This window comes from Haliaeetus leucocephalus, unplaced genomic scaffold (genome assembly GCF_000737465.1).
Source record: "Haliaeetus leucocephalus isolate CR32 unplaced genomic scaffold, Haliaeetus_leucocephalus-4.0 Scaffold773, whole genome shotgun sequence".
In the NCBI taxonomy this organism is placed as follows: domain Eukaryota; kingdom Metazoa; phylum Chordata; class Aves; order Accipitriformes; family Accipitridae; genus Haliaeetus; species Haliaeetus leucocephalus.
Window position 1 is genome coordinate 4,372,944 of NW_010973209.1, and position 23,702 is coordinate 4,396,645.

Genomic DNA, 23,702 nt, shown 5'->3' on the forward strand with positions numbered 1-23,702 from the left:
GCTGTGCCTCAGGGATGGCTTTTGGAGGCTAGCAAGCTCTCCCAAAGTCAGGAGCCTCTTTCCCTTTGATCTCGGTCCTTGGTGTGTCTGGGCAAAAGTGACGGTGGTGACATCTGGCCAGAGATGGCAAGAAACATCACAGCGAGCAAGCAAGCCTTGGCAGAGCGGCAGGGTCCCCCGTGCAGGGGAGGACGGACACAGAAACGGCCTTTAATAAGGCAGGCAAGGCTTTTCCGTGTTGCTAAAGCCAATTAGAAATACAATTCTCCTTGGGTTTACAAGGGAGTAGGGCCCTGGCTTTCCTTAGGCTCCTGTCATGAAAATATCTGCCTGTGGGGGATCTTGGTTGAAGCCTAGTCTACGTTGTCACTTTAGAGACAAATACCGCTTTTCAGCCAGGACAGCGCTCGTCATTATTGAGAAGAAAAGCAATGTTCAACTTAATTAAATTGCATGCTACTGAATTTTAGGTTAGCAAGTGACATGCACTTGCAGATATTTCAAAATACTACAGTCTTGTGGCAGTAATAGTCTATTAGGTATTCAGCGTGAAATGTAATTATTTTAGATAAGAGCAATAATTGCAGCCAGTGAAGTCAGATGAAATGTTTCTCCAAAAATTGTGATCCTCTTAGATAATTTCAACTTTAGCCTTTACAAACCTGATATGCTTTTTGAAGTAGGTTCCTCTCCTGTAGTAATTCTCTCTGGAGAAACTCATGTGAGAGATAAGCGATAGCAATATAAATTAAACCTTCCTATATAGCCATGCACTGGGAATACTAATGACCAGGATCCCCAGCGGCACGCTGTAAACCCCGTATGCTCGAGGCACGGCAAATGCCTCAGGGGGTGAGCACACAGGAGCTCGGAGGCCTGAAAGGGATCTCCTAGATCCTCGTGCCAGAGCCCCACGACAGCAGCTAGCCTCGCCGTCTGTCCCGGCGGCACCAGGGCTGCAGCCAGAGCAGATACTGGATGGTGCCAGTAGCCCCGGGGGCTCTCATGGGCCCCCCAGGGCTTCCCTGGTCCCATCATCCCGTCTCCTCTGATGGGCTGATCTCAGCCGTGTGGTGTGGAAACCACTGCTTTTGTCTTGAAATATCCCGTGTAGTACTTTCCAAGTATGATCTTATGCCTTTCACTGATGGACTGAAGCACTGCCTACTCTCAGAACTCTCTTCTCATGCAAATACTTAGGTTTTTGGCTTTGTTGGGTTTTGGGCGGGGGGGGTTTTGTTTGGTTTTTTTGTTGTTGTTTTTTAATGGGAAAGACCAATACATTGTTATCTGTTGACTTTTCAAATGAGAAAAAGGCTCTGTCTGGGTGTTAACCTCGGGAGACTGCTGAGGAACATCAGTTTCATGCTGCGGTGCTGAGCATGGTTGAGTGTTGTGACTTTCAACTGCAAATAGAGAATGAGGCTCAGGGGCGTAGGACTTGCCGCACAAGAGGCATAAACTAGGAACAATACTATTTCTGGCAACCGGGTTGCATTGATATGAGTTGTAAGGGAAAAAAAGAGCGGATCTTCCACGTGTGACTCCATACGCATGAGACCCTCTTTAGATTTCCAAACTCACAGAGCAAAGTGAGGCCGCTCAGAAGAGGAGCCGCTTCCCGAACTAAATCTGCCACTCCTTCGGATCAATTGATTGTGGAAAAGCTGCAAAGAACATGCCTGTTTTCTGCAACGTATTTAACGGCAAGAAAATGGTCAGAGTTCAACCTGTGAAATGCGATCAGCGCACGGTGGCCTGTTCGCTGCCTCCGTGCAACAAGGGAGCCCTTTTTGCGCAGAAGCATTCTTTGGCTGCCCGGCAGCCACAGACCCACTTCCCCACTCAATGAAGCCTCAAAGGCACAGCCACTGCCAACTGGTACGCAGAAGACGTATGGCCCCGTGGCCAGCGCAGCGAGGCATGCCTGTCTGTGCAATCTTGCAAGTAAAAAGCAGAGCTGGATCACTGTGTGAGCATCGCAAAGCTGTTGGCAAACTCACAGCGAGCCCTAAGGCCTGTTGAAGGCACTGGAGGGAAGAAATCCTTTGCTTTTTGAGCGTTACAGCCCCCTGAGCTGAGCTGCAGGCTGCCTGGCTCGGCTAACGAGCAGGGAAACTGAGGCACAAGATGCTGGCCAATGTCTTACAGCACCTCAGGCTGTAAGTAATGAGTGTTTGCAACTGAAGGTTATTGATCACATCAAAGTGCTTACCAGTGCAGTTTGCTTCATCGGACCAGTCCCTGCAATCGTTATCACCATCGCACATCCAGGAGAGACGAATGCACATCCCTGAGCTGCAGCTGAATTCATCGTTTCTACACTGGTGAGCCTCTGCAAAAAAGCGCACACAGTTCAGATGTTGTCGGGGCCGGGGGAGAGGAGGAGGAAAGCTTCACGTGGGCTATTGACCGAGGAGAGGAGGCTGATTTCTCAGAGGCGACAGACTAGACAGCCCTGCAAAGCAGGCTCATCTTGAAAGCATGTTTTCCTGCCTCGTGCCTAGCCCTGAACGACCAAGAGCTACCACCTTACTGTTTACCAGCCTCTTCTCTCCTTCAATTCAGCACCCCACCTCTCCAAACAGCTAAGCTGGAGGTGGATGGCCACAAACATGGCACCACTGAGCAACCCACGCCTCCTGTGTGCTTGCTGGGCAGCTGCCCAAGGTCAGCTTGTACTCTCCACCAAGTATTTGGCTTTGGGTCACAGGAGTACCCAAGGAGCAGAGCGGGAGAGCTGGATGGTGACGGCACAGAAGTCTCCCTGCCGGACCACAGCGAGGGGGAGAACCAGCGCGCAGCCTCGCTCTCCTGTCCCTCATTGCCCAGTAACCAGTAAATGATGGGAGGAGGTGGCTCTTCGCCAGGATAAACAAGGGGATCTGGCGAAGCAGTGCTTTGCCCTACAGTGTCTACGAGTAGCACCCTGCCCCAAAACACTGCTGGGTTTTCCGCCCTCGCACAGGGACAGGGAAGGAGGTTTGAGTGAGGGCACTCACCACAGTGACGTTCATCACTGTTATCCCCGCAGTCGTCCTCCAGGTCACATTTGTAGGACAGTGGGATGCAGGTCCCCGAGCCCTGGCAGCGGAACTGGGTCTCGGTGTCGCACACAGTGGTGGCTAACGCAGCGGGGAGGGAGAGGAGGAGGAGGAGAAGGAGGTTGAGGTGGTGGTTAGGAAAGGGTTTCTGCTGTCTGAGTCTGCGTACTCGGTACAAGGAAATGAAGGGAGAGGGACAGCATCCTGCCAGCTTTGCTCAATGCAGCCTGAGTTACTGTTATTGTATTTTAATGTCATTATCAGGCACTCCTCATAAAGCAGAGCAGAGCAGGGTTAGCTGTCTGTCTGGGGATCAGGACTGAAGCTCCTGCCACCATCATGCCCACTCGACAGCCAGGGGCAGTGCCTTCCAGCCAGGGAGCAAGCAAGCCGAGGCTGTAGAGCTGCATGCTCCCCACAAAGGGGCTTCGTAAGCAGTGAGATCAGGCAGGGAAGCCAAAGGAGGGGCAAAGCTGGGCATGAGCATTGCTATCCAAGGCAGCATCCCTGTGCCAAACTGGTGACCCCTTGGCGAACCCCTGCAGAGGAACGGTACCTACAGAGGCTTTCCCTCACCTGGAGCCAGGCAATGAGCTTGAACTTGGACTCTGCTGACTGGTATTGCAATGTTGGCAGGAAAATAAGCTCCTTCTCAGTACAAAATGGCCATAAATGGCATCTCTGCAAGAACACCTGGTCCTCCACCAATTCCTAACTTTAAACCCGGCCCTTTTTCCACAGCGCACTAATCCAAACCCTTCAGGCTCTGCAAAGCTGTGGAACATCTGCCCCTTCTGCATGCATTGGTGGTCCCTAATTTTACTTGAAAAGGTGACCTCCACCTTTAATGTGTGAACTTGATTTATTAGCTCAACAAGAGGCCCGTGTCTGCACGATGCAGACAGAAAGTCACTTTCTATCTGCACTCTTTTCCTCGGCATTGGCTGTGCCCTGAATTATCCTCAGAAGACAATTACTGCAGGAGACAAACACACGCCCTCACATGACAGCTGAAATCAGTCTCACTGAATTTTAGACATTTACACCTGAGCTGGTCAAGGGGGAAATATTGGCCCCTGCAGGACACAGCTAATCCGACTGGCTTTGTATGTCTGTCAGAGGAGGAGATGAGTTGCACCCCCAGAGCGCCTCTCACTCTCCATGACTATGAAGGGTGCATAGACCATCGGTTCAGTTGCGATGCCGACACAGCAGACATCTAAATTTGGACAGGCAAATGCCACCGCAGGACACTTACGGCAGTTCTTCTCATCGCTCATGTCCCCACAGTCATTGTCATTGTCACACTGCCAAATGCTGTTTATGCAGTTCCCATTGAAGCATCTATACTGGTTGGGCAGACACGTGTTTTCTGGTGCAAAAGGGAAAACAAAAACAAGCTGGCACAAGGCATGACACTGCGCTTTCAGAAGACAGGCCATACTCCTCCTCGCCTAACGGGCAGCGCAAAGGTCGTGCCGACCTCTCGCAACGGCAGAAGCTGCCTCTCAACATAAAGCAGCAGCAAGAACCAAGCATGGTTTTACCTTCCTTTACGCAAGTGTTGTTTTTCATGCTGTAGCCATGAGGACAGTCGCACTTCACCTCCCCCGTGGGCAGCACGGTGCTGGACACCCCCTCAGGGCACTTGCAGCTCCTGCCGTTGTTCGACTTGGGCAGGCAGAGCAGGCTGCAGGGCTTGGTGATGCAGGCGTTCTCCCCTGGCGAGAGGGCAGGGAGGAAGGGGACGTCATCAGGATAGAGGGCTGGAGATGCCGCGGGAAACCCAATTTCACCTGCCATCCCAGGCTTTGGGTTCAGACCCCCATTAGGAGCCAGTTCTGCAGCGCCGAGCGCTGAGGCTGGCCTTAGAAATGCACAGAGCCATCTGCTCCAGGGAGACCGAGGGCCTTAAAGGTCCTCCCAGTCTCTTGCAGGCTGCTGACTAGCAAAGCCCTTTGATGGTCTTCTACCCATCCGAAAATGAAGCCACTCCCTTCAGCGCGTTCATCATGCCACCGCTACATTATCACAGCCCAGATGGATGACTAAGTGGAGGACAAAGTTAGTGCAGCTCTGAGACCCTATATTTTTTTTGGCCCGTACAGCACTTTGCACGGAAAGGCCATGGTCTGTGACGTAAACTATGAGGTGCCACCACAGCCGAGTGCCCTCTGGGCTCTCTCCCTGATGGGGAGCATCTCTCCTGGCAGCCAAAAAGCAGGGTGCACCACTCGTGAAACGCATTCCTTACGACGGCACCTGAGCGCTTCAAACCCTGCAGGAATGGGGATATATTCAGGCTCATGAAACGTGAGCCGGGATGGCCTGGTGGCCTGGGAACTGGTGGAAATGGGGGATGAACACATTCCTAAATCGCAGGAAAGATCGTCTGCACGCTCACGTGATTACCTGTTGTCTTTCCTCTGTAAAAGATTTTCATGTCCATGATCCCATTTAATCGGCCGACTAAGATCTCCATTCTGGAGCCGCTGTTTTTGGATGCTCTGAAAATGCTCAGCTGCGACCAGTCGTTCCAGTAGATTTCATTCTGAAACACAGGCTTTACTCTGAGCGCGAGGAGCAGTGCTGCTGGGGCCGTGCTCGTCAGCGGTTACCTGTGCTAAGCCACCCTAACCGCCTGGATGTGTGGGGCAATTGAGAGTGCAAAGTCTCCCTAGCCCAAGGGGCAGAAGAAGAGGAAGACCTGAGCTGGGATTTGAGCAGGAATCAAAGCAGCAGTCAGATCTGCTGAGTGGCAAACAATCTGGGGAAGACAGTGCAGTGCAGCTGCTCGGAAAAGCTGCACGTCTCTTGGATGTTGGTCCCGGTTTCAACTGCACCTGCCTGCTCGTTTCAGGGCTTTGTGGGAACGTGCCAGGAGTGGAAATAGAGCAAGCATCACGCCAGCTCCTACCCTCCGAATCCAGCGTGCTCAATGCTCTTCTGCCACCCGCCCCACGCACATGACAACCTCTGAGCGCGTATGCTACGGAAATGCATACCAACTGGAAACGACCCGCCGCATACGTACCTTAAATACAGCAATAGCGTAGGGGTGAGGGAGGCTGTCCAGGATCACAGATCTCTGCAGCCCATTGAAATCGACCCTCTCGATCCTGTCCATGTAGGCTTCTGTCCAGTAGATCCAGAGGTCATCCACAGAAATGCCATTTGGCCACCGCACGCCCTCCGAAACGATGCACCTGGCTGACGACCCATCCATGTCACTTCTGTAAATGCCAGCTCGGGAGTCTCCCCAGTCTGTCCAGAACATCAACCTGACAACAGGCAGAGACGTTACTCGAAATAATAACAAAACAGCTCATCGAAAGGAAACAGGTTATGAAGCAGAGGTTTGAATACTTTACATTCCACGTCTCTTGCAAGACATGCCTTTGGAAAGGGAACTCTTTGCAATTCTAATGAACACCACCGGCAGATCTACAAGCAGCAGAGAGGCTTATTGAGCTGCAGGTTCTGTGGTGTGAGTGCAGCTGTAGGTTACCTTGCATTGATCTGCTTTGCTTTAGTGCGCGCAGCTGAAGGCAGCTCAGGTTTGTCAGCGCTACATTTGCAGCGCAGCAGCGGTGGCAAAACTGTACTTGGAAAAATGTAACTTGCATTTGGCTCTTGAATTTGAGTGTGGCTCGGTTTCTTATGCGGCTTTCTCGCTGCAACTTTCCCCACGGATCAGACCAGTTTTACTGGCAGGAAAAGTTATTTACTAGTAGATATGTATGGGTAGGAAAACAGCAGTTTAACGGAAAGAAAAACCAGTTTGTGATCTCTGCTCCCAGGCAGCTGGTGCCGTATTTGGGCACGCGATGGCAAGAGTGGGCTCCACGGGGCAGGACTGTGAGCTGTACCCCACCGCGCTGCCTTCCATTGCGCCCTTCGGGGCCGAGCCTCGCAAAGCTTTCTGTGCAGCACCCTCCCTCGTGTTTGCCTCTTACGAGCGTAGCGGCACAAGAGGGGCTGAACCGGCACGGTTCCCTTGGGGAATACCAAGGCACCCGACTACTTGCGACGCTTTCGTTCTTACCCGTCTCGGGGAACCAGAGCGAGGGCTCTGGGTCGTTCAAGTATCGAGGAATTGAGGACGGCGAGTCGCAGGTCTCCGTCTGGATTGGCAACCTAGAGTCATAACCAGCAACAGGAGGGGTGTGTTTGCTGAGGGCAATACGGAGGGCAATCGCCCTGGCTAAAGTTACATGAAATCTGTGGCAGGTAATTACTGTTCCCTAATAAAGTAACTGCCGTGGGCACAGGGAGCAGTTACTGTGAAGCAGGTGATAAAAGAGGATAGATCGGTGTATTTATTGACATTTCTGCGTGACTGAGTGAGCAGCCAGCTGCTGCCACGCTCTGTCCGTACCCCGTGCAGGCTGTGCGTACTATGCAAGGATGTTGCTCCCCCCCCCCATTTCTGCTGTGTGATTTGGCCTCACAAACTGACCTCGGTTTAAGTGCACAGGGCTGAATGTTATCATACGCTGTTTGCATTTAGATCCAATAAAGTGGCACGTGGGATGTGGGTTGGTGTTCAGTAACGCCCCACCAGCAATGAGAATTCAGGGCAGTAGCCGACTTAGGGCCCAGCCACCTCAAAGATGCACTGACAAAATCACCTCTCTGTAGCATGGGTTGGCGTAGGTGTACCTCAATTTTGGGAATCCCGGCATTGACCCAGTACAGCAACTGACTAAGAGGTTCAAAGGCCAAAGCTTCCACTGTTTCCAGCCCGGTGCTTATGATTATTTCTTGCCCAGAGCTGCCGTTGAGACAAAGACGCTGGAAAAAAAAAATCAGAATAAAAGATGAGAAACTTCTGCTGCCTCAAGGCGATGGCGGTCAAGGGTGCAAGGCAAGCTGTAACAGACAGCTCAGAGGGGAGGAGTACCCAAGATAAACATTTGTATTTCAGGGTGTGTATGCAACACCGGCCCCCGGTGCGAGGAGGCGATGACACGGGCGGCCGGCACCGCGGCAGCCTCTCCGCCTCCCGGCTCACCTGTATAATGTCAAGAGTGACATCGGCCCAGTACAAGCAGTTGTGGTCGTAGTCGAAGTCCAGGGCGACCGCCCCTTGCAGCCCGGCCAGGGGCAGCTCCTCGCTGACGCCAGAGGCGAGGTTGTAGCGGTGGATGGAGTAGCGGGTGGCGTAGAGAATGAACTCGTTCTCCTCTGCAAGAACAGGGAGCGCCTTGTTTAGACGCCTCTGGCCATTTTAGGCTACTCGAGGGGCAAAAAGAAAATACCAGGTATTTTTCCTTACCCCGGCCACACGTTTTAGCACCTCAGCATAAGGGAGGCAAAGGTCCTTTGTCTTAGTGGGATTAGGTTAATGAGAACACGCTAATAGTCTTATGTGGGTCCCGTGCGCACTCGTGCCCGGGAACACACTGCGGCCGTTGTTTGTTCTGGGGGCTGAAGGAGGAGGTAAGCACGGGAAAATCTGTCGTGACCCCTTCCTTCCCACGTTAGCATGCCGCCAATTAGAAACAAAATACTGATCTCCCGTTCCTCAAAATTCTCATTAAAAAGGTGGGAGTGATGTAAATCTGCAAGTCCTAGGGGACACCGGCACCGCAGTAAATGTCTCGGAGTGGGTTTTATTTCTAAATTGCGCCGAATCCAGCGTAATGGAATCCTGGTCCGGGACAAAGTCTCCTGGGCTTCAGCACGCTACCGGTCAAGTCCAATAATGCTATTAATGAGTAAAGCGAATGTCAGTAAGTAACTCTGGCTGTGCATCCCTAATGAGATTATACGGAGATAGGAAACAGATACTGTACATGAAAGTGTTACCATGGTGCAAGCCAACACGTATCTGAAGACGATCAGCAAATACTCTGGGAACATGGCACTTCAAAGCCCAGCCCGGTAGGGACTGCAGGTTTATTTTTCAGTCAGCAAGGCCCTTCTCAGCATGACTAACACAGCTCTCCAAATAGCTCAAGAGGGCCTGGAGGGGTGAATAACGTGGCGGGCTCTGAACAAGGAGGAAAACTAAGCATGGCATTGGCATGAATCCCAGCAGCGGGAACACCACCCCAGGCACCCGCCGGGCTGTTTTGCACCCGGAATATCTTTTGCACCCTGAAAAATCTTAGGACAGTGCAGGGAATCCTCACGCTGGCGGGTCTGGCTGCACCGCAGCCCTGCGGCTCCGTTCAGCCATGGCTCCGGGCTCACCCTGCCCGCAGCGCCGGCTCAGCCGCCCCATCCCTTACACGAGCCTCTTCCCTGTCTCAGGCTCGCTCTTGAGCTGCTGCACGACAGCATGCTAATCACGCATCTTGTGATGGCAGATTAAATTAAAGCTGTAATGAGCGGAATGCAAATGACTTTGGCAGCACAGGAGCACAAGATCGTTGCAGCGCCTCGTGCATTTGAGAGGAGAAAATAAGGACGGAGGCGAAGTCTGGCAGGCACGGGCGAGAGGACTAAAGGGCAGCCTTTGCCCCCGTCCGGCCCCAAATAGCCATCGTTCAACCGCACACGGTGGCCCATCTCGGGGTGGTACCTTCCCAAGGGTTTCTCCAGGATGGGGGTAGCTTTGATCTAACTCCTATCTTTCTGGTTGGGTTCAAGCCAGCTACAGCGAGGATGCGATGGGGATAAGAGGGTTCCTGCCTGCAGCCTGCTCTGAAGGCTTTGGCCTCCTGTGAATTCAGGAGCAGAGAGGGCTCTGCACCACAGGCTGAAGCTGCTCCTGAGCAGATCCCTCAGAAGCTCTCTGGCCCCTGGACGGGACAGGAGATCACACATTTGTAACCCACGGAGGCATTTCAGCTCTTGCATCATAGGTTTTGTCCAAGAGCCCTCTGGGAATTTGTCTGTGGTCCCTCAGGCACCGGCCAAAGGTTTTACAAATGAAGCCCTTGTGCTCAAAGCAATCCTGTACATACTCACCAGCTAGCGGGCACGGTACCAGTTCCCCGTCGAGGCGCGACTCAATGTCTCCACCTGTACAAGTGTCCCCAGAGATCTTTCGGTAGCTGCAACATATACAGCCAGGCAGTTTATTTCATGGAAACTGTTAATACGCCATCATGTGCAGCTAGAGCAAGCAGTGGTGCTTAGTTACAAATTAGATGTTGGGATGTATGTCCAAACATGTAATTTGTTTACTGCTGCTTGTGGGGCATTTGTGTGGGGGTTTTGTGGTGGTTGTTTGTTTTTAATCACCAGTGGCATAAATCCCAGCGTTTGGAACAAGTACAACACATACCCTCGAGTCTTCTTGTAAGTTGAGCCAACAGGGCAAGGGACTGGCGGGTCGTACGGTTTCCCAGCGAATTCAGGGTCAGGGACGCAAACTTCTAACGATAAGTCGTCGCTCAGTTTAAAGCCAAAATCACTGCAAGGAGAAGAAAGATGTAAGGAAGGATGGGGGAGAAGGAAAAAAATGCAGCCATGCTATAATATTACTCTGCTCTATTTCTGCATAGAAGTTTGAAGAACACAAAGTATCTCAGAAGTCCACTCATTTATTATCAGTATTTAGCTGCATAATAATATCTTATAGCCAGGCAGCTTCTGTCTCCCGGATGTTTCAAGAACATTTTGCGAATAAGCTTGCCAGTGGCCGAGCAGACTAGGGTAGGTGAGGCAGCAAGGCATAGCTGAGCCAGCGTGCCCTGAAAATCTGGCTGCAAGCCCCAGTTCTCCTGCTAGCTGGCTTAGGTCACTGGTCTGTCTCTTGGCTTTTCCTGTTGGTAAAATGGGAGTTGCAGCGCGTCTGTTCTTTGGAAAACACTGTGGAAGAGGTTACATCACTTTGATTTTGCAGGGAGCCCAGGGCTGCGATTCTGAGGCAGGGATCGGATCCCACCAGCCCTGTTCTCAGTCTGCTCGTGACAAGCCAGACTCGGTCTCTGTCTCAGCATCGGACAGGCAGGTCTGGACCCCTGTATTTAACTGTATGTACCAGGCACTCGGGCAGTCTGGCCGTGAGCTCTGCTGAAAGTCCAGTCCCTGAAAAGCAGTTCACTTTCCAAGCCCAAACCTTTGCAACAGATTGCAAGAGTGTGTTTCCTAATCCTGAGAGCTGTGCGGTGTCAGTAATGTGCAAACTGCAGATAAAATGATAGAGCAGGGCCAGTTGCATCCCTGTGGCTAAAAAGGTCACTAAGCTTTTTAGTGGAGGATCTCCATATGTGATGGGAAATTGTCTGCCATCATTTGAAAGAAGGTGATGGATTAACAATACTTTCCTCTTCTATGGAACCTTTCAGAGGCTCCCGAAAGGCTCTAAAGACATTAATTAAGTCTCATGCCCCATTATTAATGAAAGGATGTTTTCAGTCTATTTATTTTCCTCTCTCCTATAAAATCAAGCAGCGATACACAGAGCTAAGTATATTGGATGTTTGTTCACTTTGAGCGATTGGTCACAGATACTTATCTCAGACTTACAATCCAGACTAAAAGAAATTAATTGGTATTTACCATTCAAAGTCTTCCCTTGTACAAGAGCAGTTGGAGACCATGACAGGCCTGTCAAAATCTTCCCCATTGAAACAGGTCGCATGAGGAGTCCTCCTTTTGAAAACGGTTTTATGCCCCAGTAAGCATTCATTGCCTCGCTCGTCAGAGGGTGACCACAGTTTGTAGTCGTTCTCTGTGCAAGGGACCCCTAAGAGAAGCAACAAGGCTGGGGTAAAGAAAGGCACAGTCCTTGCGGCACCCCAGACCAAGGGTTTAAAAGCAAGAGAGCTGCAGATGTCCCTTGGTCACTGCTGTTGATGCGTGCCCGGCAAGGATGCGCAAAGCGTGGTACCGTGTCCTGCGCCAGTGCCGCACTGCGCTTCGGGGACTGGGGGGACGCAGAGAGCCTTGCAAAAGGCCTCCCGGGGAGGGGTTGCAGGCTCTGAGCAGCCAGCCCAAGCTCCAAACAGCCAGCCCTGCCTCGGAGGAGGCTGCATGAACCTCGGCTTCTCGCCACGGCTAGCGGCATCATGGCATTGAGAGCCAGGATGCTCGGAGTGAGGGCAGGCATGCTGGCACCCAGCCACGCACCACGATAATGCCCACGGCCCCTTCCCTCTCGCCGCCCTCCTCTGGCACAAAACAAGCGGTTTCCACTGCGAAGCTCTAGCCCTGGCCCGAAAGTAAAGGCAAAGCAGAAAGCATTTCAGCTCAGAGCGTGCAGCGGCACTCGGTGACAGGAGGCAACAAGCAGCTTCGTCGCGGTGACAGTGAATTTGTGATGCCTCATTTAAATGAAGTCGTTCTGGTTACCAAACAGATCTGTTTCTAACAAAACGTCAAGGGAATCAGTTATAAATTTTAGTCAAGCAAATTCCTCTGCTGGGTTTAACTGCTCTTTGATTAAAATGCTGCCTTGCAATCAAAGCTGAAATGGGTTATAAAACATTCATAGGCACAAGCCTTCAGAAGGATTTTTTTTTTTTTCCCCTTTCCTTTTCAACAAATTCCTCAGTGAGGAAGGAGGGGATACGGGGAGAGCGCAGGGGACACGAGTGCCTTCAGCAGCTGGGTCCATGTGGACATGAGACGCGAGGGACAGGGCACCCAAATGCAAACGGCGATACCGCAGCCCCTCCAGGAGATGCCCTCTCTCCCCCAGCTCCTGCAGGATGGCCAGGGCAGCGGGGTCGGTCTGCTGCTAATGGGAATGAGGGCATCTCTCCGAGGTCTCTTTTGGAAAATAGGACAGAGGGCAAGAGCAACAAAGGTGTTTCTGCACCCCATTCGTATTTAGGCACCCAACCTCCCGTGCTCATCACTGGGAATCTAAGAGTCTTAGATAACTAAATAGTTTGGTTCGTAGCCTCAGGTCTCTAGGTCGCTTTGGGCTTCCGAAATCCTCTCCCGTGCCCCCTCCTCGCTCTCATCCCCCCAGAGAGGGTACAGCAAGATCTCAATTGCACCCCCAGGGGTGCTCGGGGCAGGCCGTGCAGCGTGGGGACCGGCTGGTTTCAAGCGAGGGCTTATTAGCGTGCATAACCTGCAAAGCCGCGGTGCGGAGACAGGGTGGCTCTCCCACCTGCACAACCAGCGTCAGCGAGGGCTCTGTCATCTGTCCCCTTACCCAGCACGTCAGTGGTGTTGATCTGCAGTATCAGCCAGCTGTGGCCGTTCTCTTTGTACGAGCCGAAGATGGTGAATATGGTGCTTTTCTCCCCGGGCTCGGTAAGCAGGCCATACACAAACACTGGCTTCTCCGAGAAAGTGAACGTTTTCCACGTTTCCCCTTCGTTTGTGCTGTACCTGGAGAAAAAGGATTGGGAGAGCTGCCAGGGGCAGGTCCTGCCCGCCGCAGGGGACTCTCTCCTGGCCCCAGCCCAAGCGCCAGAAGCAATCTCCCTGCCTGCCACTTACTTGAGTTGGTCGGTCTCGGTGCCTTGCGCGACGGCCACAAGAATGCCACCATGGTCGCCCCAGGTGTAATAGTGAGGTCCAGACAGTGCCTGGAAGAGAAACGGTGCCAAGGGGTGAATCGGAGCCATGCTGAGTTAAGGGAAAAGTTTGGCTGGAAAGCACGCTTTGTCAGAAATGCTGCCTGACCCGAGCTAATGTTTCGGGTCGCCTGGGCTGGCTGAGCCAAGTATCTGGAGGCACTAGAGATTAGAGTGTTTATGGGCCAACATCTGTAGACAAGAGCAGCCAGCCCAATTTCCCTAAATGTATGGCTGTGTTTAAGAGCAGCACTGCGCTGCGGACTCTGCTCCTCCCGCGCCGTGTGCAGGGAAAGAATCGATGGAAAAACTGCCATTCCGTGAAACCAGAGTCCATCGCTCCCCCTCTCAGTCTGCAGCTCTTTGTCACATCTGCGGGGCTTTCCTGACACTCAGCAGGGACTCACCGCCTTCCTAGGACTGCAGATAAGTATTGGTTCTCAGGCCGTAAGGTTTTTTGAATGCTCAAAGAGAAGTGGGGCCACGGCATGCAGAAACAAGCCCCAGAGACAGTTCATACATCCATCCCGTGGAAAGAAACTGGTATTTCACACTCACCTCCAGCTCTATTTAGTGACAACCAACACAAAATTACCTTTGCTTTTCTATCTGGGGAGCCCGGTGCAGCTCAGGATGAAAATAGGAAGCACGTACGTGCCTGACTCCGCTCACAGGACGCGCTAACGCACTCGGGGACGTTCTTATGCAGGGCACTGAATGTATTGTTTCTTTCTTTTCTGTGCTGTGAGATCATACCAGTGATCGGGAGAGCAATGAGCCTTCCAGCCTGCTGCTTGCCAAAGCCAAGAGGAAGGAGTTGTGTTACTGCTTCTCAGCTGAGGAACTACAGTGCTGGGTCATTCCGCACCTCCACTCGCAATACAAAGGGCCCGAATAAGTCAGGAGCTGGGCGTCGTTAACCGTGGGTCAACGCTTCCTCAGCATGTTTTGATTGCACTTCAGCGCAAACCTGCCTGCGAGCTGGGGAGGTTGGCATCCAAAAGTCTTGGCTTTCGGATACTCTTCCCTGGCTGTGAGCACTCCTGCCTTGCTGCGAGGCTCCCGCAGGAAGAAACGGCAGGTCCCCGCGGCTGCTCCCCGGCTGAATTTCGGAGGTGCCCGCTCTCAGCCAGGGCCAGTCTCTGAACCACGGGCGGCTTTGGCAGCAGCCAGACCTGTGGCGTGTCCCCACCGCCGCCGCAGCTGCCCAGACATTAACCCAGACCGCGCAGCACTTACAGGAGGAAAAAGAGGTCGTTTAATTCACGGGATTAAATAGCTTGCAGATGTTGAAATACCATATTACACTCGCAGCAGAATGCACAGGCAGACCACAAATACTGCCACAGACCAGAACACCCACTTAGTAAACAGCATCACACTCCCCATAAACTGAGGTCAACATCCCATTTTTCTGGAAGATGCTGGAGCCTCTCCAGACACTCGTGCATACAGAGTCCTGCCCGTCAGTCCTGTCTAAAAGGGGCCAGACGCCCCATGCCAGGGACAAGTCCCACCAGCTGAAGAAAAGAAACAGAGAGGGAGCTCTCCTGCATCTGAACCCACCGCCTTCACCATGAGATTCATCTCCACGCCAACCCATGGGTGGTCCTTCCCCTAAAGACCTTTTTGCCTTGGTCTCAAGGGACTTTCAGCACCTTCCAGCTACAGCTCTTGGATGCGTACATGGAGGTCAGTCACCTTTAACGCTCAAAGGCTGCACGTTACTTATCTACATTGCTGCCAACATCCTACCTGCTGCACCACCGCATTGGCTGAGCTGGCAAGCAAAAAAGCAGCCTTACCTCTCTCCACCTTGCTCCAGCACTGCTTGAGACATAGACGTTGGTTTTCCTGGCCATGTTCTTGCCAATGGAGCCTAGGAGAACAGAAGAAATTGTTCTTCTTGAGGAATGCAAAGCAATTGCTTAAAACGAAGCCAGACACCTCTAATCTAATTTTATCTGTGAGCAAAATGACAACTATTGAGGAGCTGATTCTTCACGCTATAAACTAATCCCTTCAAAACCAAATATTTTAAAGACTATTGCAAGTTTAAAAGCAGCTGGGGAAAAACCTATGGCTAGAAACATGATCAAACAAAAGGTGCAAATGTTTTCTCCAGTACAAGAGTGAGACAAACAGGAATTTCTGTATGTTCAAGAAACCCTCCACATGGATAGCAGCAGGAAAGAAGATCAGAGTAAAGCGGGCAAGTTTTCTCATGTCACCGCGCTGCAGTAAAATATACGAGCTGTAATTACTGTACGGGGACTGCAGCAGAGAAGGGACCGCAAAACATACAGTTTAATTATATTTTTGTAACCCGCATATGCAAACTAGATGCTGCCAAGTTCTTCACGTCCTGACAACAACGCGCCCCAAGCCCCTGTGCAGCTGCGGGAAGGAAAGCAGTACCAGTGGCAATGATCAGTCCCGGCGCCGACTCCTTGGAGAGAATGGGCATCCTACGCAGCTGGAAGTTAAGCAGCTGGCTCAGGCGTTGGGCCAGGTGGAGAGAGCAGCCCTGAGAAAACTGGAAAAGCAAAACACGGCGGTATTAATTCTCCATCCCGCGCTCGCCCGTGCCCTCGTCCCACCTAGCACGTCCCTCTCCGCTTGAAAAGGCGAGGAGGGACGCCCTCGCCGCGGGATTGCTGTTTCAAACTCTTTTGCGGGGGACTTCTCCCGCGCTCGCCCCTCTGCCCCTTCCCACCCCACGCTACCTCGCAGTCTATCTGCTCCCCGTAGCGCGTCTGCGCCGGGGGCTGCAGCAGCTCCCAGGTGCCCCCCTTGTCAAAGGTGATGACGGAGCGCATGTTCTCCTCGCTGAAGGAGCCGTTGATCAGAGTGGCGATGTAGACGCCCCGCACGCCTTCGACGCGATGGAAGTCCGCAAAGGGCTCGTTGGCAAAATACCTGCGAGGAAGCGCAAAGGTCGGATCAGCGAATCACAGCCTCCCTGGGTCTGGGGAGTGGGCGACTGTCAAGCCCCGGGCTCAGGGCAATGCTTTGATCAAACGCAGCCAAAAGCTACAGATTTTGGCCGGTGTTCTCATTTACCGCAGCCGATTAGGTGTGTCCCGCGTTACCTGACCAAGGTGTCACTTCCAGCTCCTCCCGGGCTGTAGTAGAGCACGTTTTCTAAAGACAGCGAGAACTTCAGGCCTTCTGCCTCTGAGATGTAGAGGTTGGTACGGTTGTTATCGTGGCTGACACACACAAACACCTGGTCCTCCGAGGCATCGGCAACATAATATTCCTTTGGGATGTAAACGACAGGCGAGCAGACTTCATACGTGTGGGCATACAAGCAGGGTTTATGTATGGGACAGTTTAGCATTTCCTCTTAGCTAGGTGAAAGTTAATTCTTCCCTCCACCCATTTGTATTTTTTCCACTTGGCAAGTAAGTATCTTCCCTCTGCTTTTTGTGTTTCTCCTTCAACGATCACTATCCTCTGCCCTCCGCCCTGCACAACCCACTGACAGAGTCCCCCAGAAGCAGCACTGAGTGCCAAGCCCCACCGGTGCCGAATGTCTCTCTGCCTGGACCCCACCGAGGCCACGGGCGCCTCACAGCCGGGAGCGTGCCCCGCTGCTTGGCCAATGTCCTTGGCGAAGGAGGGAGAGAGGAGGTCTTCTCAGAAAGCACCACTTACCTTAATTGGATGCTTGGTTACGAACTGTGCCACGCGCATTGGCTTGCGGTTGAAGGAAACCCAGAGCTGGACCGAAGGCGGCTGCGAGCTGCCTAGCAAATGCTGCGGCAGAGCAGAGGGACACGTTAGGAGTAGCTCTTGCCCCCAAAATCACCCTGGTCTCCAGCGGTGGCCAAAAGGCAGACTGGGGCAAACCCACAAACCACATGCCTGGGACATTACCCTCCCTGAGTGCGGGCAAAGCGTGGCAGCTGCCTGGGACTGATGGTGGGGAGCAGCATTCCCCGCTCCTGGTTTACGTTGCTGCAGCCAGTGCTCAGCAAGGAGAAAACCCACCCTTTCTGGATAGTCGAGTGGAGGTAAGGAGGCTGGATTTAATTCCTCGTCTTTCTGCAGAGCAGTCTGTCCTTTCCTTCCTATTTTTAACAATTTGTGCAAAATGAAAGGCACCAGCGAGAAGCCAAAAAAGTAAAAAGCTGGGGGCAACCTATTTTGCATGGGATGCCAATGGTAAGAACCTAAACCCAGATTTAGGCTCCAAAAATAAGCGGCCTGATTTTCCCAGGCTCTGTATCGCTAAGCAACCATGCCTCCCACGGAAAGGAGAACAAGTCAGAGTACTGGACGCCTCTGCCACCCAGCCTGTCCTCTCTCCAGCGCCGCTGCTGCTGCGGCCGAGGTTTGATGCAAGCGCCCAATTCCAGACTTGTCTGAAACTGGCCAACAGCTGCAAAAAGCATAGGGGGGCCTTGGCTGCAGAGGGACCAAAAGACCGCTTTCGCTCACCAGCATCCTCTTTTCTTAGGAAAGCAAACTGGAAATCTAGCTTTCTTTCCAGGCTGGAGCACGTTAGGCTACTTGGACCTAGTCCACGTTTGATGGTAATCCTCTCTGACAAGCGGCCTCCTAACCTCCGAGCTGCTAAGCCACATCCCCCTTCCCCTGCCGCCCCCCACCCCGCCATCCCCCGCCTTGCTGGCCTTCCCAGGCACCCTGTGGTTTTTCCCGGGTCCCAGCTCTTCGCAGCCTGACCTATTTCTGCCCAGCCTGCTGAAAGCCGGCGTACGGAGATGCTGCCGCTCCGAGCCCCGCCGGGAGAGCAGCACCGGGAGGTGTTGCTTTGTCCACGGCAGCACGAGGTCAAGCGGGGAAGGCAGGCAGCCGCAGGCAGCCTGAGCGACACGTCCGCGACAAGCTGCGACGAGGTACAGCAGCGAGTAGCGTCGTCCCTAGCGAACGCTCTCGCTAGCGTTTAGACACGGGTCCCAGCTGAAAGCAGAGCTGCTGCCCGCTGTGGCCGTGGTGGTACTGTACCAAAGCATCGACCGTCACCGTCAGCAGCAAATCACTCGCGTGATACTTACCACCGACTTTGTTGCAAACATGTATTTGTCCCTGAGCTGGAAGTCTTCAACATCTTCCAGGATTATCTCTTTATTTTCTCGGCTTTGAAAGAAATCGGTGCTGCGAATGACAGTCGAAGCCCCAGAAGGCTCGTGCCGCTCAACGTACACCGTATTTGGCTTATCATAGGGCTCAACTCCCCTAGGAAGAACAAAAAAGGTGGCGGCGGCGTTATCCCTGCACTCACCGAGCAATGCAGAAGGCAGCAGGTACCAAGGCGCAGGAGACCTTTCAAGAGATGGGGTGGGCAGGCAAGAATCGGGGGGAATGCGGAGCACCCCGGGTGCCCGTGTCGGTGGCTGTCTCTTGTCGCCCCGCCGTGCCGCATCCCCCCAGCGCAGGGTCTCTGCTGGGTGAGGGGAGCAGGGGGCCGGGGCCGGAGCACACTTTGGTACCCGGGTCCTCGGTTCGCACAGGGCAGCAAACAAGGCGAGAGGTGAGGAGCGAGAGAAGGCGGGAGCTGCGCCTAATGCACAGGTGCGATACATACCAAGAAAAAGACTTCACGTGTTCCTGAATCATTATCCAGGTCTGGCCAAAATCATCCGATTTCCAGAGCTGCAACGACAAAGGCGAGCGATGCCAGCGGGACTGGGCAACCAAACAGACCCAATCCTTTAAGAGACCCAACCTCAGGCAGCAAAGGCAGGACGGACGGGCGTCCGTCGCAAAACCGTGAACTACTTTGATGACTTCTCTTTACGTGGCAGCTGCCTGGAGCAACAGCGATCTTTCTAGCTGCAGGAGAATAATCCAAAGAGGAAAAAACTGCCCTTTAGTCTCCTACCAGAAGGATTTCCCATGTCTGTTGATCCACCTGGTTTTACACTAACTCAGAAATAAAAATAATTTGTTATAATGAACTTGTGGAGTGCGATAGCAAGGGTAAATAATCGGGCAGAGCAGTCTGCCCCTCGGAGGCTGTTACAACCCCAAGCACAGCCACAGGCTGTTGTTGCAGATCTGCAGGCGCTGGCATGGCAAAGGTCAAGAGGAGAGATAGTATCTTTGATGGTGCAACAAAAGCAGCAGCCATAAACAAGCCAGCCTGCAGGCACATCAGCCCCTCTGCAGATCCTGTCTGTCAAAGGGCAAGCGTCCCCAAAACCTGCCTGTTTTTTTCCAAGCGCTAGGGTGGCAGCCAAGCTGCAATTTTTGCCTCTTTTTTGCAGGTACGTGGATATGGCCAGCCAGACTCCAGCCTCGACAGTCAGTTGAGCAGCCTGCCCAGGGAAGGTACAGCTCCCAGCGAGCTCCGTCCCCTGGGGAAGGCATCAGCAGCGCCCAGCAGGACCGGACTGAAAACAGCATCGTTTATGCTGCCTGTGTCTATCTGAAGGTGCTGTAATTATTTAGAATCTTTACCCAATAGGTCCAGGAGGGGGGAAAAAAAAAAAAAAAGTGTTTGGTTTCAAGAAGCAATTCGTTATGCAAGACCCAAAGCCAAACCACACGCCCACATGAAATACTGCAGAGGTCAGTCCTGCCTCAGCTGCAAGCGCTCCGCGGCTAGTTACGACCACAATAGCTGGGGAGATCAATACAGTCAGGAGCGGTGTGGGTGAAGGACCGGCATAAATGAAGGAAAAGGGAGAGGAAATGTTTAAGCCAGCCATCCTGCAGGTCCTATACCCTCACCGCTCCAGATGTCAGAAACCAGGCTGACCTGGAGGGAAGGGGTGTCCCAGCCGATCTGGGGGAGCTCTGCATGCAGCAATCCCAGATCAGACAGCCTGGACGGTCAAAGCACGAACCCACGCAGCGCTGGCATGAGGCAGGGTGGCTCTCGGCACCCCGTAAGGGCTGTGGGGCACATAATGGGCCGGGGGATTGCCGTAGCAGGGCAGAGGCTGGACGTTGGCCCTCCCGTCTAAGCAGAAGCGCTCACCTGTTTTTTGGGGTGAGACCTGTCGAAGCCCAAGAGGAGGTTGGGGTTCCTGCCATGCAGGAGGAGGTCCGCTGCTCGGAAGGGAATCGAGAAGCCTTGAATATTGTTGCAGAAGTCGGTGGTGATCCAGAGGTATGGGACGAAGGCGTCCACGAAGATATACTGGGAAGAGAGGGACCGACAAGGAAGAAGGAAAGCAGGCGGTCAGCCTCCAGGAGGTCAGAGCAGAGCTCAGGCTATCGGTAACACAGGCACACGTCCCGGGGGAGCCTCTGGGAGGGCAAACTCCGGAGAGGAGGAATTTGCCTGCCCCAGCCACCCCCTCTCCCGCCACACTCTGATGCTCCTGAGCATTGCAGAGCCGTACAGGAGGTAGGGCAGCCCGGCATGTCCCACCTCTGCCCCAGGGACCCCCAGGACGGCCTGAGGGGCTCTCCCAGCAAGCGAGAGGACCATGCAAAAACAGCCTTCGGTCCCCATCTGTGGAAGAGGCCCGTCCCTCCCCGGTGCCACAGCGGAAAGGCCCATGTGAGCACTTGGCCTATGCAAAGGCAAGTTTTCAGCATGACCCACGGATGTGGGTCGGGGCAGTTGCATGCCCGGTTCCCGCAGCCTGGCTGTGGAGAAGAGAATACCTACAGGGATGGCAAGTGCCAGCTTCAGCTGCTGCAGGGCAAGGACATCTCACCTCACCCTAGGAGAGCTTCAGCCAGGAGAAAGGTGACCTTGATGTAGATAAAGCCTAAATAAATATTTGTGTCTGTAGCTCTGTAACGATGCTAGTGACGGGCACGCAGCTCGTCGCTCTATCGGGATGAGCCGCTACAGATGCGGTCGCTCTGCCACCACAATACCTTTACAGTTACTCCTCCCACAGCAAGGAGCAGCTATATCGCTACGGGCACCGTGGCATAACTGCCCCAGCACCAAGGGCCTCGTGTTCGCGCCGTCGGCGGCGATAAAGCGGCGCTGCCCTACGGAGGAACCCGGCTGGGGCCGGCTGCCCCATCCTCCTCACCCTCTTGTTGTCGGCCGGGCTGTGGTAGAACTGGGCGATGGCCACCTCGCTGCTGTTCTCCCCGCCGAAGCTGAACTTTTCTGAAATTTTCTTAAAACTCTTCCCGTAGTCATAAGACACGTAAACCTGCAAAGAAGAAGCCCCAGCGTGAGGAGCTTAAAGCTCTGGGTTCCTTTCTGACAGATTTGGTAAAAACTCAGAAAACTACAAGGCGGGAAGCCTTAGAGATTGCCCGAGCCAGTCTTTCAGGGCTCAGACCTGGGGGGCAACACAGAGGATACCAAATGGTTCTTTTTATGCCTCTGAACTCAAACTCATGGGCCTTTCTTTCACCTTCCCAGCACGTGAGAGAAAGGCAGGCTGTAGCTCAGCAGCCGCTGACACCTCCCCTGGCACAGAAGCAGAGAAGGTGCCCCGGGACAGCGCCAGGTTGCATTACTTACATCGCTGTTTTTGGGACCCAGCAAAGACAGGCTGTCTCTGGCCAAGGCCACGATCACGTTGCTCTTCTCTCCCGCCCAGTGAACGACCATCTGATTGTGGGAATCGTTGAGGCTGACCTGCAACGCCAAGGAAAAGGGCACCCTGAGCCACAGCCTCGCCCGCAGGGACAGTCGGAGAGCAAACACCTGCTCGCACCACCCCTCCTGGGAAATACACAGATTTGGGGGAAACTCATTCAAACCAGGGGCAGAAGTTAAACAGCCCAGAAGGCAAACAGCAGAGGGGCACTGTGTGTCCAGCCCTTCAGACCTCGGATGTGCTCAGGGCCACGCTTGGGGCGAGCTCAGCTCCAGCCTGGAGTGCTAGAATGCAACGGGATGGCCTACAGCTGTCTGGCATGCACCAAGGGCTTTATCTTTCCACCGCCATTTCCCAAGGTTGCTGTGCCTTCATCCCACTCCCACCTGCCCCTGCGGTCTCATTTAAAGCCCCCCCCGCCTTTAAAGCACAGCCAAGCAAACTAGTGGCCGCTCAGCATGATGGGGTTTGGAAACCTCTGCCAATGCGACGGGGATGATGTGGACATTGCCACCGAGCCAGGGCTGCTGTCGCTTATATCGAGGCCACTGCTCACTGCAAGCCACCAAACGGTTAAAGAGAAGGCTTCCCTGCGGGGGGGAGCTGGTGCTGGAGCGTGGCCCCATGTAAGGCAGCATCTCTCATGAACATGTTGGCAAAAAGCACGTGCCTGAAGGGGTTAGTCTTCCCTTTATTCTTCCTCAGAGAAATAGGATTCGGGGGATGATGAGAACGAAAACAAAAACCAAGGACCAAGAAGTGATTTCAAATCCGGGCTGACTAGGCGCAGGGCTGCAGGGAAACAGAGTCACCTTTCTATGGTGACTTCTGTACCCTAAAGGACGCGCTGGTTTCTAGCACAAACGCAGTCGTACACGATCCCATTATTCCTCGTGCATGCGTTGTATCTGGCAGTGCTGTAACTGCACCAGTGGCGAAGGGCCGGTTTCTATGGGGAAGCTATCGCAGCATCGCCGCGGCGGGGGCTCGAGGCACAGGAGACTCAGGGCAAACTGGGTGCCTGTAGCGACCGCTGCCAGCGAGCGGGGACGGTCAGCCTTGCCGGGGAAGCCGGGTGAAGTAGCTTGGCAGCAGCCGTAGCTCGGCCACACGTGGGCACCCCCTTTACTGCAGCACCGGGCATGCGTGCCCGAGCCCCCACACTCGGGGAAGCTGGAAAAATACAGGGCTAAGCCCTTCCTAGGCCTGATACCCTGCGGCTCCCACTGACCCCGGGATCAGCGAGGAGCATCGCCCGGGGTAAGGGGACGGTTTAACCTCTGCCAGCAACTGGTAAATAAAACGCTTGGAAAAACGACGTCTTTATTCTGGAAGGAGGGGGGGGGGCGAGTGAAGCCAGAAGCCCTCAAATCCCTCTTATGCAATAGGCTCACACAAGGTGGGGAGGGGAATCAAAACCTGGCAGGGAGGCAGTGAGCAGCCCCCAGGGCTGGTGCCCCCAGCTGCCCCCTGCTCGGCCGGAGACCCCCCCCACCAGGCAAACCATGCCGTAGCACCCAGATAGCAAACACGGCGGAGATTTAGGTCAGGCAGCAGCAGCAGCTACAAAGCAAGCTGGTGGTAGTCTTGCACACCCGCTGGAAAAAAAAGAAGCGAGGCTGTTTGAGGATGCAGGGAAACAGGGCGGAGAAGAAGGAATTGCTGATGCCCACTGAGACGGCCGACATACAGCCTCGGGTCTGAAATCCAGAGCAGCTCTGCGCTCCCAGCCCCAA

General features: G+C 53.6%; 1 protein-coding gene across 1 annotated transcript in view; it reads right to left on the minus strand.

Moving 5' to 3' along the window:
• SORL1 (sortilin-related receptor, L(DLR class) A repeats containing) overlaps positions 1–22,001 on the minus strand; it is a 38,027-nt gene extending 16,026 nt beyond the window's left edge. The window contains exons 1-24 of the mRNA XM_010581428.1: positions 21,888–22,001; positions 21,445–21,570; positions 20,427–20,588; positions 19,029–19,096; positions 18,499–18,679; positions 17,135–17,236; positions 16,567–16,736; positions 16,201–16,393; positions 15,893–16,010; positions 15,280–15,353; positions 13,398–13,486; positions 13,108–13,286; positions 11,502–11,688; positions 10,282–10,410; positions 9,963–10,048; positions 8,059–8,231; positions 7,707–7,838; positions 7,090–7,181; positions 6,079–6,325; positions 5,457–5,595; positions 4,592–4,765; positions 4,303–4,416; positions 3,003–3,125; positions 2,216–2,335 (exon numbers count right to left, since the gene is read on the minus strand). Coding sequence (XP_010579730.1) covers positions 2,216–2,335; positions 3,003–3,125; positions 4,303–4,416; positions 4,592–4,765; positions 5,457–5,595; positions 6,079–6,325; positions 7,090–7,181; positions 7,707–7,838; positions 8,059–8,231; positions 9,963–10,048; positions 10,282–10,410; positions 11,502–11,688; positions 13,108–13,286; positions 13,398–13,486; positions 15,280–15,353; positions 15,893–16,010; positions 16,201–16,393; positions 16,567–16,736; positions 17,135–17,236; positions 18,499–18,679; positions 19,029–19,096; positions 20,427–20,588; positions 21,445–21,570; positions 21,888–21,977 — 3,268 coding nt within the window. The 5' untranslated portion in view covers positions 21,978–22,001. The remainder of the gene's footprint in view (positions 1–2,215; positions 2,336–3,002; positions 3,126–4,302; positions 4,417–4,591; positions 4,766–5,456; positions 5,596–6,078; positions 6,326–7,089; positions 7,182–7,706; positions 7,839–8,058; positions 8,232–9,962; positions 10,049–10,281; positions 10,411–11,501; positions 11,689–13,107; positions 13,287–13,397; positions 13,487–15,279; positions 15,354–15,892; positions 16,011–16,200; positions 16,394–16,566; positions 16,737–17,134; positions 17,237–18,498; positions 18,680–19,028; positions 19,097–20,426; positions 20,589–21,444; positions 21,571–21,887) is intronic.
• Between the last annotated feature and the right edge of the window lie 1,701 nt (positions 22,002–23,702).